This window comes from Pieris brassicae, chromosome 2 (genome assembly GCF_905147105.1).
Source record: "Pieris brassicae chromosome 2, ilPieBrab1.1, whole genome shotgun sequence".
Lineage (NCBI taxonomy): Eukaryota > Metazoa > Arthropoda > Insecta > Lepidoptera > Pieridae > Pieris > Pieris brassicae.
Window position 1 is genome coordinate 14,884,254 of NC_059666.1, and position 19,593 is coordinate 14,903,846.

Genomic DNA, 19,593 nt, shown 5'->3' on the forward strand with positions numbered 1-19,593 from the left:
CTAAATCAAGTGTCAAATTTTGCTGGGTGAGGGGACTGGGGGCCGTCAAATCTCAATAATCAAAATTAACAAACATAAAAATGGCGTCGTTGTCCAGGTTTGTGGTTGTGTTAATAATTTTTAATGTTAAAATAAAATAATAGTGATGTTTTATGTTTAATACTTCTGTTTTAATTGTCTGGGTGCACCGTAATTCATCAAATTGCGATTTTGTCTTTCCACTTTAAATAACATCATTAACCTTTTCCGATAATTCCATGCATTATGTTATCATCTAAACCTAAGAGAACAATATTCCTTACCTTATTATACCTCTTTACTTCACCCAATGGAAAAAATTGGCTCATTGAATTTCCTGTAAAATTTTATAATGTACCATTGGCGATCTCGACTCGGTTTTACGACTTTAATTTGTTTTTAGTTTATTACCCGCACCTGTCCAGCAGGTATGGGATAGAGATGATGAGCTTAAAGCAAAACGCGTTGGAAGTGCCTTAGTTGTATCTCAAACTAGCGTTCCTCCTTATGGTCAAAGGAAAGGATGGGTTCCTCGAGCAGAAGAAGATTTTGGAGGTTTGTGTTATGAATTATTTTACTATTACTCTAATGGCCTCCATTTAAGTGTAGTTAAATTAGTTAACAAATAATTATAGACTTCTTCCTATAAGTCCACTAACTTTTTAGATGGTGGGGCGTTTCCCGAAATTCATGTTGCTCAGTATCCTTTGGGTATGGGCACTCGAGGCAAAGAAAGCACATCCAATGCCCTTGCTGTACAGTTAGATGAATCGGGTAAAGTGAAATACTCTGCAATTGCTAGGCAAGGTCACAGTGCTGATAAGGTAAAGCTATTTTTTGATTTTATTTACAAAAACTGGTAAAAAAAGTAAAGACTAATTTAAAAATTAAAATATTCTTTAACATATACAATGATAGCAATTTTAATTTCTTAGGTGAGCTGACTGCTTTCTAGATAATTTCTGAGATAAGTACTTGCCTCAGAACATATAAGTTCATTTATATTTAAAATTGCATTTTTGAGTAAAGAAATTGACAATATCAATATTGTTGTTCACAGATAATATACACAAAGCTAACAGATCTCCTGCCTTCAGAAGTTGTTGCTGAAGATGACCCAACACTACAGAAACCTACAGAAGATGACATTCAAGATATTACAGAGAAAACCAAATTAGCATTAGAGAAGTTAACAAATGCAAAGATCTCTGCTGCTTTGCCAGTCAAAGCTGCACCAAAAGCTGTTAGTTGACTTTTGAACATAACTGTAGTTCTACTCATTGTTCAATACTTATAATTCATTTAGTACTGAACACACAACTACATACGAGTGTTAATAGTGTGTTGTATTTGCAGGCACCTGCACAATACATTCGCTACACTCCAGCACAACAGGGTGGAGCTTTTAATTCTGGTGCTAAGCAGAGAGTTATAAGGTAATGAGTGTAGTGGAACATGGATGTTACTTTGTTTTACTCTATTTCACTTAACATAATGAAAATAAAAATTGGATTTGAGTGCCATATATTAAGCATTCAACTGTCTCGTTTTAATTGTTAATGGTATTTAATTGACCTGATTTTCGTTCGGCATGAAACAATAATTTCGGGGAGAAAAGAAAATAAATACTTTCTTAGGCAAAACATTGTATAATACCAATTCTTATAGAATGGTAGAAGCCCAAGTGGACCCAATGGAGCCCCCTCGCTTTCAAATCAACCGTAAGATCCCGCGAGCAGCGCCTTCGCCCCCTGCCCCTGTGCTGCATTCGCCACCACGTCGAGTCTCCGTAAAACAGCAGAGGGACTGGAAAGTGCCTCCATGTGTCAGTCATTGGAAAAACGCTAAAGGTCTGCTATTTTATACCATCTATAGCATTTATGGAAGTTGAATAAAAGTAATAGCGTACCTTCATTTATGCTGTGATTTAGGTTTCATAAAGTATATTGATATCAGTGTCTAAAAAAACCTAAAATAAATCAAAATAGTTGTACAATAAAGTTTTTAGTTAATATAGTGTTTGTGATCAGGTTACACTATACCATTGGACAAGCGACTAGCGGCGGATGGGCGTGGTTTGCAGCAAGTACATATTAATGAAAACTTCTCAAAGTTAGCTGAAGCCCTGTATATAGCTGACAGGTAATGTCCATAATAATGTATTTTAGTTATAAATATTTTTTTTGTAAATTTAACAATATTACGTTGTTTAATATAACGTCATTATTGTTATCTGTGATTTGCTTCAATATTTAATAAAAATCTTTCTTTATTTTTATGAAAATGAAACTTTATATAACTGTTGCAGCCAACTAGCTTAATTAGCTGTTCAATTAACAGCCTAGCCATTTAACTAGCGGCCTGAATGATATTCAGCCATTTGATAAAACAGCTAGGCAAATGACTTGGATCGATGACGTTTCATTTCTCATTATTCCTCTTTCTGCCATTCTCAAACTCTAAACGAAACTCTTCGAACCGTCAATATGGCGTCGGCAGACCACAACTTTGACAGACCGTTAGTTGAACGGCTCCGTTTAGTTAAAAGGCTAGGCTATTATTTGAACGGCTAATTAAGCTAGCCTGCGACATAACTTCAGTAAAAATTAACGAATAAATAAGTTTTTGAACTCCTCGGAACTTAGTTCCTGTAAATAAGAACAAGGTTAATGTACAATAAATTTGGAGTGAATTTATAATATCAGATAGATTAGCAAATTTTCTTTTCATAGTAATTTTTATCTTACAGAAAAGCCCGAGAAGCCGTAGAGGCGCGTGCGCAACTAGAAAGAAGACTGGCACAGAGAGAGAAAGAGAAGAAAGAAGAACATCTTAGGATGCTTGCGCAAAGGGCCAGAGATCACAGAGCTGGTTTGTATTCATTTTGTTTCAGCTTTACTTTATAGCCCGCTATGTTCAGCGGATTTTTAAAGAATATCAGTGAGTCAAGCTTTATTAAATGTAGCCCTAATGGCTTTCAAGAAATTAACTGATTGTTAAATTTAATTTATAATTTCGTTGGTATGGTAGGCCATAGACTATAGAGTATATATGCAACATTGTTTTATTATTCCTTTGAAATGCCATACTCGTGAATCTACTATTAACATAAACTACGTCCTTATTTATGACTTTGGATAAAGGAAGCGTTCAAGTATTACGTAATGAATTTTGGGGGGGGGGCTCTCTTGTAAAACGTTACGATGCGGGGTGAGGATTGAATTACGCGTTATTGTAAATATTATTTTCCACTTTCCAGTACTTTACACCACATAATAGTAAGATTTAGGTATAAAGGGGTACTGGGGTTGGTCAACCGTGACTCGTAACGTTTTACTTATCATGGGGGGAGGGTTGTCAAGAATCTCCAAAAATTTCGTGACGTAATACTTGAACGCTCCCTAAGGTGTATTTACACAAAAGTTAGGGTCATTTATAAGTCTAAATAAATTTTATTTAAATTTGATAACTTAAATTATTAATATTTATAAGAACTAAGTATAATAATTAAAATTATATCTTGATATCAGGTATAAGGGGACCTGAAGAAGAGAATGAGCCACTTGGGGAATTGGACGGAGAATCGGCAGAGAGAGATAAGTTGCGAGCGGAGAGACATAAAGAGAGACAGAGAGACAGAAATTTGGCACGCGCTGCTCCTGACAAACGGTAAGGTTTTACACGATTTAAACCAAAAAATTTAAGGACAATAAATAATTCGTGTTCGAAGCTTAAATTCACAGTCGAGGCTTAATGCTTAGTATGACTCCTGTATGTCAAAAAAGTGTCAAGTAATGGATTTTGTTTAAAATAGTTTTTTTTTCAGACCGATAAATGCTAGCTTAAATACAGTTATAAATTAATGGATTATTAACAAGTACGGTTATGGTTGAATATATTTTTTTAGAAATTTATAAAAAATCCTAAATATAGCGTAGTATAAAAACATTGTGAGCAGTGTCTTCAGCTTGCGACTCTCAACCCTGAGGTCGTAGGTTCGATCCCCGGCTGTGCACCAATTGACTTTTTATTTTTATTTGCACCGGGCAAATAAAAATAAAAAGTCTTGCCTTTGAGCCAAATTGTCAACGGCGTGAATCAGGCACGAAAGGCTGATCACCTACTTGCCTATTAGATTAACAAATGATCGTGAAACAGATACAGAGATAAAAAGGTTATAGCGCTATTGATTTATTAATTTTTTATAAAAACTGTGCAAATTTAGAATGGTATCTCGATATGTTAAGAAGATCATATGTATCACGTGGTGCGTTCAGAGCTGTTGTACGAATTAAGCATTCATATTCTAAAAACTATTTAAAAATGTTGTTCATTCTTTACGTAATGGCTAATGTAATTTTAACTTATTTCAGTTCTAAACTTGTAAAGGAGCGAGAACGAGATATTTCTGAGCAAATTGCACTCGGTCTTCCGGCTAAAGCGAACCAAGGTGGTGAGGCAATGTTCGATCAGCGACTGTTCAACAACTCCAAAGGCATGGACAGTGGTAAGTCTACCTGTCCTTGGCTTCAAAATATTTTAGTGAAATTGTTCAAAGAATCTATAACATACATATAATATGTGGCTTAATTTTTGACAAGCATTTCATAAATATTAAGAAAAACACTTTTTGAACAGATTGAAGCTATGTATTATTGTTAAAAACTTACAATTATTTACATAATTTCGCGAAAATAGAGGATCATCATCTTTTAGTCAATATCAACTCCGGGGAAATAAATACAGATAACACAACTTTCTCTACAGCTGTGATAGTTTTGACATTCAACACCTTTTGTCTTCAGTCACCGTGACCACGCACGCTGACAAGCAAAAGTTATGTAAATAATTGTCAGTTTTTAATAATACCGTAAAACATGCCAACATTGCCTACATTTTAAAAATAAACTTAAATATTTCAAGTTTTTTGTATGTTGCCCCCAACATATTTTTTATCTGTGGCAATGGTAAGATCATAACCATGCATTGATTTATAAAAAATATCACATTACTCATTGTTTTCCCCATTTTATAAACAATTTTTGAGGCGGGCAAAGTTATCTGGACTTTTAGCCAACATTGCCCATGATGATATGTAGTAAAAGCATTTTGGCAATGAAAGCGTTCTCTCAAAAGATTTACTCGAAATCATAAATATTTTTCTACAAAAATTAGTGGGCAATGTTACCCTGATATATTTTCACTTCTCCATACAAACGGTTTGTAATGATTTAAATGTGCTAGGGTTGTAATATTTGAGTGAATAAGAAAATACCTACATAAGTAGAGGAAAGTAAGATATAATAAATAAAAAATATTTATTTTTATTAAAGACTTAAATTCTTATTGTAAAATAGTTACAGTTGTCATTTTTTTTCAAAAGACAAAAATCAACATAAAAAAATCTGAAAATAAAATTAAACAAGTGCTTATAACAAAACATAAACTTAGAGATGTACACCTCAAAAGTTCAAGGCGTACCTTTCCTTTTGTGTCGTACGTAAATAAAAAAAAATAATTTTATGAGTAGGTGAAATAAGCATTTTCATTTTTTTTCTCAGTTATTATTAAAAGTATTCTTTGGACAGTACAGTCATTAAGATATCACTTCAGTCATTTAACATAATAATTTTATTCTTATGTTAAATGACTATTAAAATATAGTCTTAATCAAATTATTCAGTCATTAATTACTGAATTTTAATTTATTTTAAAATTTACACAACATCCGTCGAATAAACTTTTATTGTATGTTAAAATTACTAAAATCCACGGGAAATAATATTTGACCATGTCGAGTTATAGTTGGCTCGGGTAAAACTGTTATAATATATTCCAAATGTTTTATGGTGCAAATGTCATCAACTGTTGGATATGAAAAGGTCATTCCTGTATCACATTTAGATTGTTAAATTTTCGTAAATAAATTACTGTATGATTTACACCATTAATCGAACGAACGTTACCTACAAAGTCTTTTACACTCTTTTTTGTAGAGAATTTAGATGATGTAAGGATTCCAACGATACATCATACCTACATAATAATATTGATTTATTTTATTTATAAAATATATTATGTGGATGACTGGTGAAATATAAAATACAACATACAGACATAAACTCTGAAAACATTACTCTCATTTTTTGGCAGCTATATAAAATGAAACTAAATTGACAACCCTAGATGTTTTTTGACGGCGGGCAATGTTGACAATGATACTGCTGCACATTACTGAGTAACTTTGCCCGCTATCATAACATTGGTAAAGCATGAGTTACAGCAACGAAACTATCATCAAAATACTCATTAAATTGTTTTACATGTCAAACAATCCATTAAACGTATCGGTGGTTTCGTCATGACTCACAATCCACTTCCAAATATCCACGGAAATTTGCCCGCAAAAATACACCCGTCTTTAACAAGTGCTGACAGGTAACCGAGTCTAGTTGAAAGCACACGTGTTATTCTATGTTGCCACATGTATATTTTATTTTCTGTCAATATTATCAATGTTGTCATAAGTTTGATACTTTTTTTGACATGAGATGATTTCCTTAGAAATTGTATTTTGGGAAAAGTTTTCCCTGGTGGCAAAGTTGGAGTATTTTACGGTAATACATAGATTCAATCCAAAAAGTGTTTTTCTTAATGTGTAAAAACTATGTTAACAAAAGACAATACTATTTCATAAAAATCTTTTAAATCACTCCTGATCTAAGAAATCCCGAACTTCATGATGAGACAATGTTTTGAGAGCTTTTCTAGATTTCAGGTTTTAATTTAAAAAAGAGTGTCTTTAGAGTACAAGATGTGCTATTAAGTGTTTTTATTGAGAATTTATAATCTTGCCAATCTTACATGATAAATAAAATTAAAACTGTTTTATTTTACTGAGACCGTCTTTTTTAAATTTGGTGATCAGTGTGACCTATATCGATATTGGATAATTATTAAGTATGCCGATCAATGTTTGCTAGATTAGAAGATGTATGTTTGTTGAAAAGTTTCTCGAAAACTAAGTGATATATCGAGATAATTTGAATTAATTAATAATAATAAATTGATTTATAACATAATACCCAAAGTACAGTCAAAACCGTTTACAACGACATCGTTTAGAACAACATACCGGTTATATTGACCAAAATCAAAGGTCCCGGCTGAATTTTATGTATTAGGTACATAATAACAACGACAGCTGTTACGACTATCAGTTTTTACGACCAAATATGAGTAATCCCTTCGATGTTGATAACAGATTATGACTGTAATTTGCCAATATTTAAGGTTGAAGGCGGTAATTTTATTCTTAATTAATTTACAAAAATATTTTGCAGGTTACGGTGATGACGAAGCGTACAACGTATACGACAAGGCGTGGCGATCTGGTGACGCCGTCGCCTCTCACATTTATCGGCCTTCGAGAAATGCCGATACAGACAACTATGGAGGCGACTTAGAAACGATTGCCAACACTAGACGGTGAGTCGCACAGCAGCAGTGTAACACTGTGTTCTTAATGTGCTCTCTCAAACTGTAGAGCCATGCGGAACGCGCATTGCTTGGCGTTATAGTCAGCAAGCAGCGTCTCCTCGCCAACATATTTTTTTTAAAGTATACAATTAATTAACTTTATTTTAAAAATAGTGTAGTTATATGTGGTAATGGTGTAACTGTGTCAACATGGAAAAAATAATCCAACTGGGGGTTATCCCTAAGTCACCCTTCTTACTTTACAGTAAATTATGTCTAAATATTTCATTTAAATATCTATCATTGAAGGATGCTGGTAATATATATGTCGCCGTAAAGTAGTTAAATCAGAGAGTTAATTTAATCTCTAGACAGTTAATTAAAGATCGATATTCAATCAAGTCGCTAAAGTTCCGTCAGACAAGTGAGTGAACGAAACGTTTAACGAGTTTCCTAAACGTTCCTAGGCAACAACACTAACCTAACCTAACCATTTACAATAAAGCAAAACACAGAATTTCCAAGCTCTCAGTTCTTCACGATCACACCGAAATAACAATCACAAATTAAATATTTATGGCGGAATTTTTTTTACATTGTTAATCAACACGCTGGCTTCAGGTCAGACAGTTAAAAGTTTTCGACGCTGCTTTATTTAAATCTAAATTCTAGCGACTTGATTGAATATCGACAATTAATTAACTAGAGATTCAGTTAACTCTCTGATTTAACTATTTTACTGCGACATATATATATAGCCTAAACTGAGTAAGTGATAAGTCTCGCGTAAACCTCTATAAGAGAGTACTTACCTATGTCTCTATAAGCGACAGATGAAGACATTTCACTATTTCAATAAATTTGTAATAACCATACATACACGTATTTTGTTTCTAATGACGTCATAGCCGTATTTTTATAGACCTCTATAAGTGAGACAGACCCCTTCTGTAACTCTGTAAGGTAGAAACTCGGCTTAGTTTAAAATCTCTATGAGAGAAAATAAGATCGCGGTCTCTTGAGCTCTACGACTCACGCTACGGCTGATGTTTCAGGCCGCTAGTTAAACAGCGCTGTTTAGTTAAAAGCCTAAGCTGTTAACTGAACGGCTTATTAAGCTAGTTCGCTGCGACATATATATAACGATACCTGATCTCAAGTCGAACTATATAAAATGTATATATTTTACAGTTTCGTAGCTGACAAAGAATTCGCCGGCACCAGCAGTAGCAATACTCGATCAGGCCCAGTTCAGTTTGAAAAGAATCCGTCGCGAGCGGAACCACCGGTTTGTGTTTTTACTATTAAATGTAATTAAAGACCTCAGAATGCATATTTAAAACCAGTTACAAAAAATATTTCCAATTCATTTTCTAGTTAAAAATTGAGCTTTGTAGCAAAATTATCCTAGAAAATAAATTCGGATTTTTTTTAGAATAAATAAGATATGTATATTTTTCAAACACTCGTTTAAGAATCAATTTTTATATTTAATGTTTGTAGAGTCGCAATAATCAACCAGAGGCTGACTTTGATCCGTTCGGTCTGGACCGGTTCTTGAGTGAAGCGAAACGCGCAGACAAAAGCTCACGCAAGAGTCATCATGAGCCACACGCCAAGAGACGACGCGAGTGACATCTAGGTATTTGTCATGCAACTAACATTATTATTCAGTTTAATTTGAATCAATATAATGCATACGAACACTATTTATTTATAGATAAGCAACATAATTTTTACAATCAATATTATTGAAAAAAAACAATGTATTAAATAATGTAAAGCATCATTTGTTTTTTCTTCTTCAGTTTGTTAAAATTTATACTATTTATATCCCAAACATGGTTCACGTTGAATTGTTAAACACTTAATAATCTGTGGAAAGTCTGTATTGAATTTGTTTTCAATAAGATTCCTTTGTTTCAGGCACATGGTGTATGCTCCTACGTATAAGTTTCTATTTTATTAAGTTGTAAAAATGTTATGTAAGATTTAGCTATATTAATAAATAAATGATTTTTACATGATGTTTTTATGTTGTACACAGAAATGAAAACAAATATTATAAATACAATTTATTAGCAAGTCACAAGTTAGTTGCAACACTTACGCAATCGTAAAGTTTTTACAAGGCAATTTTTAACGAGGAGCAAAAATAATGATTTATTTATATTTATTTAGAATTTAATTATATTTTATTAGAATAAAATCGTATTTCTGCTTTTCGTCTTATAATATGCGTTCTACGTTAGCGTTATTTACGTATAGTTTTAATCAGACCTACTGAGTCAAAAATATGGCAACCAGCTAGTCATGTTAGCAGATATTTGTAATTTACAATAAGTACAGTTGCTATACTTAGGAATGTTTATGTCAGTTAAGTTAAGATTAATTTTAGAATTTAAAAGATATTACCCAAAAGAACGTGACCGTGGTTTACGCGATTTAAGTTATTTGAAACACTTTGTTGTAAAAAAAACATTTAAATTGAACGTGCAAATTGGTTTTATACATTAATAAATTTAACACACCGAATTTTAATTCACAAATTTATTCCATCTCAGTAACCAAGTGAAAGTGAGAACGAACCTAAATTAATAATACTAAGTGCACAACCTACACTACATTTTTGTGCTAAAGTGAAAACACATCCAAATGCAAACCAGGAACTTGCATATCGTCAAATTTAATACAATTAACGATAAGTTAATCTCAGTTATTTTCAAATTCCGATTATTCTGAAAATTATTTCATTATGTACGGTTAAATCCTATGTTGAGCGCAACGTATATATATAAATCGAATACAATAAAAAATATATTCTATTAAATGTATGGGTAACAAGTGGTTTCAAAATAAAACATTACATAGAACAGACAGAGATGTCCCACAAAAGTATTCCATGGATTTTATGGAACTAAGCTTATCGAAGACCTTTTTTAAAAATAAATAGACATTAGCTCTACTTTCAAGGACTTCCTTCATAAGGCAGACTTAATTCACCTCTATGACATAAGTATGAATATATTTTAAATATATATGATTAGATTCTTAGGCAATTATTTATGAAAGAATTTTCAATGCTCAATAAACATTTGAAACCTTTTGTGATCTTAATCTGATAGAACATGTACAATGACAAGAGATATAAAATAACTAGATGAAAAAGTAATTATAAATCAGTCTTAAGACAGAAAAGTCAGAATAGTCAGGTTATTGAGATTGATCATAAATATAAGAGTTGCCTACACCATCCGAGGGGAAGATTCAGAGTCGAGACTTGGCAAAGTATGATTGCCGAACGACAAAAACTTATTGTATTTGACATGCGAGTTTCATACTTAGCGCTGAGTTTCTACTTAGAATATTAACCGTTAAGTGTACATTGCCATTTAACATTCTGTAAATGTAGTTTATTGAATTTTTTAGAGGTCGCATCAGTTGTGAAAATAGAACGACAAAAATACTTTTTGAGTACAGAGACGAGCATTTATTCACCTCAAGTACAAATAACCATATAATAGAACTGGTCAATATTCCTACACCATCTCAAGTCATTCTTGCAAACCTCGTTGAAAAACAATTTTTCAATTCATGATAAAAATAATATAAAATGGCAATAATACTCATTGTCTTATTCATAAACATACATTATAGCTTCAAATAGATAAATAATGATTATATTCAATCAACTTAACATTGGAATACTATGTTTATGAATAATCATTTGTCCACTGAAAAGTAATTTAGTCAGCCTTCCGTGACCTGCGCTTGCGCACCTCCTGTTTGTCTCCTTTCCCCTCCCCCGACTGACCTTCCCCCGCGCCCAGATCCTTGTCTTTGTCGTCGTCCGATGTCTGTTAATGGTTTTTTAAGGTAATTAATGTATGAATCATAATTCATTGGGAATGCAAAAGGTGGAGTGTTAGTTTTTGCTTAAAATTTGATAACGCAAACGGCGCCTCATTTTCCACATAATATCACTTTAGTTGTGTAATTAACATTTTAGTTAAACAAATTTAATAGAAATGTAATTTTTTTAATCACATTTTTATGAAAGATGCACATAGGCTACCAAATAGGGATTAATTAAAGACTTTCATGTAAAAAATGCCTGATAAGACTTATTATTATTATAAATACTTGGGAACTTCATTTTAATTACATACGAAGACAGTTAAAACTTACATCACTGGGTGAATTTTTCTCGGCGTCACTATCTGCGTTCTCAGCTTCATCCACGATATCATCATTTATCAGGTCCTAGTGACATATGAATAAAAATGAATAACGACAATTAGCAAATATACTCTCGAAGCGACAGTACAATTTAGCTAAAAGCCTAATGAATGAATGAATGAAAAATGAAAATTAAAAGTTATGACGAAACAGCAATTTTTTTTAAATTATAGAAACAGCGCAAGTCATATTTCAATAGAAACCAAACACAGGTCAAAAAATAAAAAAAAGTACTTACATCATCCGACTTTTTCTCTTCTCCTCTCTTTTCAGCTTCAGCTCGGGATATAAACACTTTGTCAGACCGACGAGGAGGGTATAAGAGGTCGATGACACATACGAGAATCTGTAAGTTTTATGACAAGTGTTACACTTTTTATTCAAAAAATATAGAATTTTTTGTGTGACAAATTGTTCTGAAAATGAATTTATATTTCTCTGCAAATATGAAGAGTTAACTTCACGACAGGATATTGGAACAAATACAAGGTTTTTCATAAAAAGCTCACCCAAAAATTAACGCTAACAAAAAGTCTGCATCAAATATTTGTATGAATTCTCATGAGTCAGTAGTAGGAATATTGTTCAAAAGCGAGCAATTTAAGTTCATGCCCTTGGAGAGTAGCCCAAGAAGTATTGCAAAAAATGAGCTCTCATTAGGAAATGCACTTAATAATAAAACCTAAAACTTACCAAACCCAGCAATGCTCCAATAAATATTGTAACAATAGCAAAAATAAGGTACGATCCCCAAGTTGGCAAACCATATGTTTCCATCAACATATTGTGTACACTCTGTAATGCAAATATTTTTAATTAGTTTCATCTTGAGTAATAAAATATATATATATTATATATAATAATAATTTCATTCACTTACTCTCAAAGCCTGGCTGAGTTTAAAGAAGTGAGCGACCACACCCATCTGCATTGAATCAGGTGCCTTCCATGAGGGCACAGCTTCTGTTTGCTTCCAACGAGCTTTCTCCACATATTCTAACATTGAGCTTGCGTCACGAGGACCCTTGTATTGACGGAATTCACCGTCTTTTACACTGAAAATGAAATGTTTTTAGTCCCATAATTGTGTTATTTTTATGTATTTATTTTTGTTTAAAAAATATAATATGAACAAAGACATTAAAATAATAATATTTATATGTAACAACACTAAAGATTCTTACTGAAATATTGTTGGCAGTGCAGTCACAACAAATCTACCACTTAGGCCAGGCGACTTTGTTACATCCACTGCAGCAGCTTTCATAGAAAATTTCTTGCTCTGTGCCTTATTTGACAGCTCTTTCCATGCTGAGGATAATGCATTGCATGCTGGGCACCATGGGGCATGACTTTAAACATAAGTATAAAATAAGATATAAGACACATTACAATACCAGATTACATGGATGGTACTTTGAAACCTCTGATAGTAGTACATTTTGGTGTAGTTTCTCAATGTATGTAGGGCTGATGTAGCAAACTTGGGATCTCATAGTACACAAACCCCTACCGAGTATGGGGAGTTACAAAGTATGAAGGCTGTTTATTTTAAGATTGTATATGTATAGCGTATATATCAAAGAAAATATTGATTATAAAAAATTCCTTCTTTTCAATTTAGGTTAGTAAGGTAGTAATTTCTCGTACCTTAAGCAGCTTGTGCTTATGCTAAAATTTTAGTGTGGTTCAGAAGGAAATGTCCAGTTATACTTTCACATGTGCACATTGATGTGTATAATTAATCAATAAAACAAAAACTGGAGCATCACTTTCAATAACAGAATCATACATCACTTAATCAGAATTAGTAATCATTGCCTCATAGAATCAATTATTCATCTATGATGTCATACATTATTAGTAAGTTGTAAGTTTATTACTTTTTTGCAGTTATATTCAATAATTTCATGAATAAAGATTCTCTTAAAACCCTAATGGGGCATGCGAAGTCACTTTCTATGTCTATTTCAGTGTAAATCTAGCCTAAAAAAGAGCAAGTTGCCAGATGTCTGTAATTACAGCAAAAACAGGTGATGTTCTTAAGCGATGTTCCAGTTCTTTCTATAATGAAATTAAGTGAATAAACAAGCATCTTAAATAAACATTATTATACATCAAACAACATATATATCTTTTAAACAAGACTTTTAAGAATTTAAATATAAGCATCATTGATTCCTTCTCTTTATACAAACCGGTATCTTTTAATAACAATGTTTCAAATTACTGATATTAATTATGATTCATAATTTGTATTGCATGATATCTATATCATGATATCAATACATCTGAAGAAACAATCAAGAAGGTGATGTAAGAGTCCAATCGCATGAGTTTACTTCTAACGATGTATACCTTTTCGACGTGGGATGTTTTTTTTAAATAATGCATGCTGCAATAGAGCCCACACACAAATGTGAAATCCATGACTCAAACAACAAATTCGACATCCTTATTTGGACAAAATTTTAATCAGGTAAAATATGTAGAAAAAAGAAGACAATAAGCTCTTTTTAGATTTCAAAGAACTAGATCGTCACGGTTAAATAAACGGACCCGTGTCTGACCTTGCTTGAGTTTATTGAACCCTAACCGAGACTACTTAATGATAACAAAAAATCCATTAAAAGTGAATCTTTATATATTATAAGCAATTTCTATAAAAAATCAAAGACGACAGGCTGACGTAATGTAAGAAAAGAAAGTAATAATCAAAAATTTTGACACGTTAGAATCGGCATTGCGCCGGGTTCCAAATACTTACAATTCAACCATCCATTCACCTTCCAGAATTTGTCTCCAATTGTCCTCATCTAGCTCAATATTTGCCCTAACCTTGCTTGTGAAAAAACATAATAACAATGAAGAATAAAGGAAAAAACTTAACATTAAAGAGACACTTCCAACACGCGCCATGTTTTCTTTTGAATTTTTATTAAATACTAGTATTGCCGTATCGCACGAGAAAAAATATTACAAGTAAAAAAAAATAGCTACTGAACGTTTAAGAAGAATGAATAAAACATATTTAGAAATCTGCACTTGTTTAAATAAGTGTTTATTTTTGGAGATTATATTATGATTTAATTTTATAATAGGATTTGCGTATGTATGATGTATGAGCAACGTTTCCTTAAATGGTTTTTTTTTATATTATACAAGACAGAGGGCAGCTATCACAGTTGAAGAGTGTGCAAAAGTTTACAATAGTTCAATAAGAAATTCATAGATGTCATATATTAGAGTTGTGCCACTACTACATTTCTTTATGCTCGAATTAATCATTATTAATATAATAAATAAATAATAAGGGCTACATACCAGTTCCTACGAAATTTTAAAAGATAAACTTACGGCAAAAAACGTAATTACTGCTCATGATTCGGCTGAAATGTGAAATATAATTTTTTTTTACATCATGCTTAACGCAGAATTATTTACTGTATTTAAAACGACTACGTTAAGAAATTTATATAACAGAAATACAGTCAAAGAAGCTAATTCAATTAAGCCGTAAATAGACAAAATTGCTCGGATCGATCGTAGACGAAGCCGCGAGCGGACGGAAGCCACACTAGCGCACCATGTAACACTCAATAGCTGTTCTAGAGATCCCTTGGTAAATTTTAAATTATGATTTAATTTTTTGGTGAGGGATTTTCATTTATTTTAATTTATTTCAAACTTGAACGTGAACTTGAACGTTCATGCCTGCCAGAATATATAATATTACTCGCCAATTTTAAGCGTTCAGATTTTCGTACTACATAGTTGTTATGCAAAAGAAATGAATTTGTAAACGGCAAAGAAATTGGGAACTGGGATAAATACGGAACACTATGTAAGCCTCTTCTTTAGATTACTGTCAATAGATGGCGTTACTCATCTTTTAAGGTATATAGTAAGTTTATTAAAATTCATTCAAGGCAATTGACTAGAACTAATATTACATACATGAAGTCCCGTAAACAATTAACAGACTAATTTCAGCATTCCCTTCATTTTTATTTTTCATAGGGCAAGTAGGTTATTGGCCTCTTGTGCCTATACACAACATAACTCGTATTATTTAGGATTCAGGTCGCCTTGAATTAACGTAGTTTTGTATATTGTTAATATAGGGCTCTATGGAATATTAAATAACATAATCTAAAAGTGTGAATCTTTGAGAATACAAAAAGGTGCTTCAGTTTGGAAGACACAGAGGCCTTTTATTCTAGAAATTAAAATACAACACTTTTAACTACTTTTAACACTGAATCGACCCTGAGGTCGTGTATTCAAACCTCGGTTGTGCACAACTGGATTCCTTTGTAACATCAGCTGCTGGTACGGTAATATGGTAGGTTTAGATAGATGGTACGTTCCCACATCAGGAGGCAATAACGATGACAAACACTAGATAAAAGGACACAGCGGATCTCTCGGCAATGATGCTGCCGATGAGCTTGCGAGGAGTGGCTCTGGAATGATGCCCGCTGGCCCGTATCCACTCCTTCCCTTGCCCTTCTCGCAAGTGCGAACCTGGATTCGCTAAACCTGGAGAACTCTAACATCCACGATGGTCGCGATACGCAGATCCAGTAAAAAATACAAAAAGCAGTTAACCAGCTTTGTAGCTGTCGCTTTGTCATTACAAAGCGACTAAGCTCTAAGCTTAACAGAACTAATTTCAAAACAATAATTGGGACAATTACGGACCATTATTTCTTTAATAAACAGGAATTATATTATAGGTGCGATAGCCCCACGTGCAGAGGCTGTTTCAGCGTAGAGGAATCCGTCATCCACGTAGTTCTGGAATGCGAGGCTGTGCTAAACAACGTGCTGAAATCCTCGGAGCAGTGAGGTCGCTCTGTGAAGCCTGCGAAGTGACCAGGAGACTTCTGTGGTTATGGAAGGAGCTAAGCTGGCTTACTTAGCCAGGACTTTACTCGTAACATACCTCTCTAGTCTAATAAACTGAGACCACCAACCTTTAACCACCTCAGGAGATTATCAGACACCAAGGCTCTACCTGAAAAAAACTCTAATGAAACTGGGATGTCTTTGTACCATTTGAGTGGAGGTATCAACGTGTAGGCACAGAACTGTTTGTCCGTTGAGGCTTAGGGGACTCCATTAAATACATACAGCTGACAGGAGCTTCATCATCACTTACGTGGTTAGAATGATGTGATCTATTTGGCTTCTAACGCCAATCCCATCGCTGATTTTTAAATACCACCTCAACTCTGCTTAACACTTTTTGACACCTAAGTAATATATGTCAGACAAATGACATCCCACTTACAATACGCATCGCAGAATAAGGTTAAGATTAAGGTCTGTATTCTTATTCGTATATCCCACAATTTCGTCTTTCCTAATATCAAAATTCATACTGAAAAATGATTTCATAGCTCTTAAATCTAGTCTTGATTAATGTTTTAGTTTCAAAGTATAGATAAGTGTAAGCGTTTTTATACTAGAATAAAATATTGGGTATAAAGGCAAAAAGTTAGGTTGGTTAAATGTAAAGGACAGATCAAAGAGCTCCTTGCAACTATTTTCTTCTTTTTGTAGTACGTAATGCTTATTTAATGTCATAATATTTTTGTTTTAATCCATTCATACAAAAGAAGCTGGTGAAAACGCGTAGCCCGCGTAGTTATACAGGGTTCGTACGACAATTATCGTGGATAATTCCATAAATCATTAATTACCATAACGACGTACGATGATACTCGTACGTCAATCATAATGTTCGACACATTCAACTTGAAAAGCAAATGTTTGTAAGATTTAAACTATAAAGATACATATTATTGTCACGTTTTATAAGGTTTTTAATAATGAATATATGAATGTTTTGTCTTCACTGGTCGCAGAACAAAGTGAGGTATAAATAACAAATTTAGCAAATAAACGTAAAGTTTGACATTAAATATATGACGCCTCAAATAAAGGTGTATAAGTTAATTAATAATGCTAATATTTAAAATAATATATCTCATTCTCCATTGTTAGCGACTGAGTAATCCAAGAGATTTTCCTTTTATCTTATAAATGCTAACAAAAGTTTAATTCATAGATAAAGCCAGCATAAACATAGTTTTGTTTCCTAGTTTAGAACATTAAAAAAAATCAATGTGTTTATTCAGCCTCAGCTCCCTCTAAAATATAACAAAAATGTTTTAGTAAAACACCGTAGATAATAAAAGTATAGTCACATATTTGAATAAATAGATATCAATCAGCGCCGCGTGACAGTTGTCAAATATCAAAATATTTTACGCGGGCTTTTTATGATATCGAAGCATTGTCTATTGCAGGGCTGGTCAATAGTAAATTAAATAAAATAAAGATTGCTAAACTGTAACCTGTTGCTAAATATGAATTGATTGCTCATATATAAAACTATTTCTAGTTCAACAAACACCTATAACTACAAAGCTTTGAAGTTGGATAGGTATATTACAAATTGATATATAATTTTAATAAATTTTACTTAATCTTATTTTACTAAATACGTTGTCGATATGTTTATGATTTTAACATATAGGTATGTAAAATTTATGCAAAACAGTAGTCTGGATTTTTTTTAACAGTATATTATCATATCTATTAAAGTGAGTCGGTATTATTGCTAAGTGCATTACTTCATTAAATTAGCAATAAAACTATATATTGTTGTTTTGGTCGTATCCTAGACAACCCTAGAAGCGCTCTACTTTTTATTCTAAAACTGAACGCGCCTCGTTGTCTATGAGGAACTTTTTTTTTAATTTCAATCGGACCTCGGGATAGTAGCCAAGCTTTTTATAATAATACCATTGTCTGTAGACAAGATTGTCTATGTATCGATCTATGGAATTTCGATACGAGTGTGCGATACATGACACTGTTTTTGTGCGTGACTATGCGTTTTGTGCATTTTTATGGATTCTGTGTAAGTTTACCAGCAGATAGTTAGATAAGAATACTGTTTTGATTAGTCATTTATCGGCTGGTGCTGGAGCTTCTCATTCATTATAAAAATGCTTCGTATCTTAATAAAATAAAATAGTATATTTTGCTGCGAATAAGTTAATAAAAGCTACTCACCTAATGGTTTTTTATATTTTTATTTTAAATGTAAATTCCATTTTAACACAGCTTTCATTGACATGAAAGAGTAGTTAGAACTACCGTACTACCTGCAAATACGCTAGAAAATTAATTATATTACCTATAGGTATAAAATTTAAAACAAATAGGTATACCTATATAGTGTGTGTTTCAGAATGTACATTCTTTGATGTGAGTAGTTTAGGTATACTATTTTTAACCTTACAAGCGATAAATCATGCGAACCAAATTCCAAAACGAGTTATCGTGCACTATAATGAAATAATGAAATTTTGATCATGACTTTTGTTGAAAATCAAATTAAAATAAAAAACCGTCCTGTCAACCGCGACAATTTAGAAATCGAATGTCAAACATAACAGAAATACGACACACATGTCAAATATATTTTTTTTTCTTAGCGTTCCGAAGATTTTCGTCCAGTCTCAGTTGTCAAATTAGACAGTGTGTGTTCGATATTTAACACTTTGACACTGACAGCTAATCCTACTTCAATTATTTTTATTTTTACTTTTTTTAATGCGCTCAAGTGTCACGGCCGCCAAATAATCCTTTTAAATGCGGGCATCGTATGTCTACAATAAAAAGATGTAGGTAATAGTAACCCTATATTAATCGTAAGTAAATTGGTACTGTGATATTTTTTAATATCAAAACGACGTACAATTTTGTGAAAAATTTGGAAAGTACATCATATATACCTACTAGATGTCATAGGATATAAGAAATACAAATAATACAATG

At 32.6% G+C, this 19,593-nt stretch overlaps 2 protein-coding genes across 2 annotated transcripts; one reads left to right on the forward strand and one right to left on the reverse strand.

The window, feature by feature from the left end:
• The first annotated feature begins 18 nt into the window (after positions 1-18).
• On the forward strand, positions 19-9,524 carry LOC123717194 (puff-specific protein Bx42). Its single transcript, XM_045673079.1, has 14 exons — positions 19-97; positions 422-573; positions 685-842; positions 1,079-1,261; positions 1,375-1,454; positions 1,687-1,868; positions 2,049-2,160; positions 2,768-2,889; positions 3,549-3,687; positions 4,392-4,525; positions 7,362-7,506; positions 8,689-8,785; positions 9,001-9,139; positions 9,424-9,524. The coding sequence occupies exons 1-13, from the start codon at positions 81-83 to the stop codon at positions 9,130-9,132; spliced, it is 1,653 nt and encodes a 550-aa protein (XP_045529035.1). The 5' UTR covers positions 19-80; the 3' UTR covers positions 9,133-9,139; positions 9,424-9,524.
• A 33-nt stretch (positions 9,525-9,557) lies between these two features.
• On the reverse strand, positions 9,558-14,739 carry LOC123720388 (thioredoxin-related transmembrane protein 1-like). The gene is made up of 7 exons (XM_045676976.1): positions 14,504-14,739; positions 12,921-13,088; positions 12,617-12,791; positions 12,430-12,531; positions 11,975-12,082; positions 11,686-11,760; positions 9,558-11,354 (listed from the first exon to the last, which is right to left on the reverse strand). The coding sequence occupies exons 1-7, from the start codon at positions 14,653-14,655 to the stop codon at positions 11,244-11,246; spliced, it is 891 nt and encodes a 296-aa protein (XP_045532932.1). The 5' UTR covers positions 14,656-14,739; the 3' UTR covers positions 9,558-11,243.
• Positions 14,740-19,593: the final 4,854 nt, after the last annotated feature.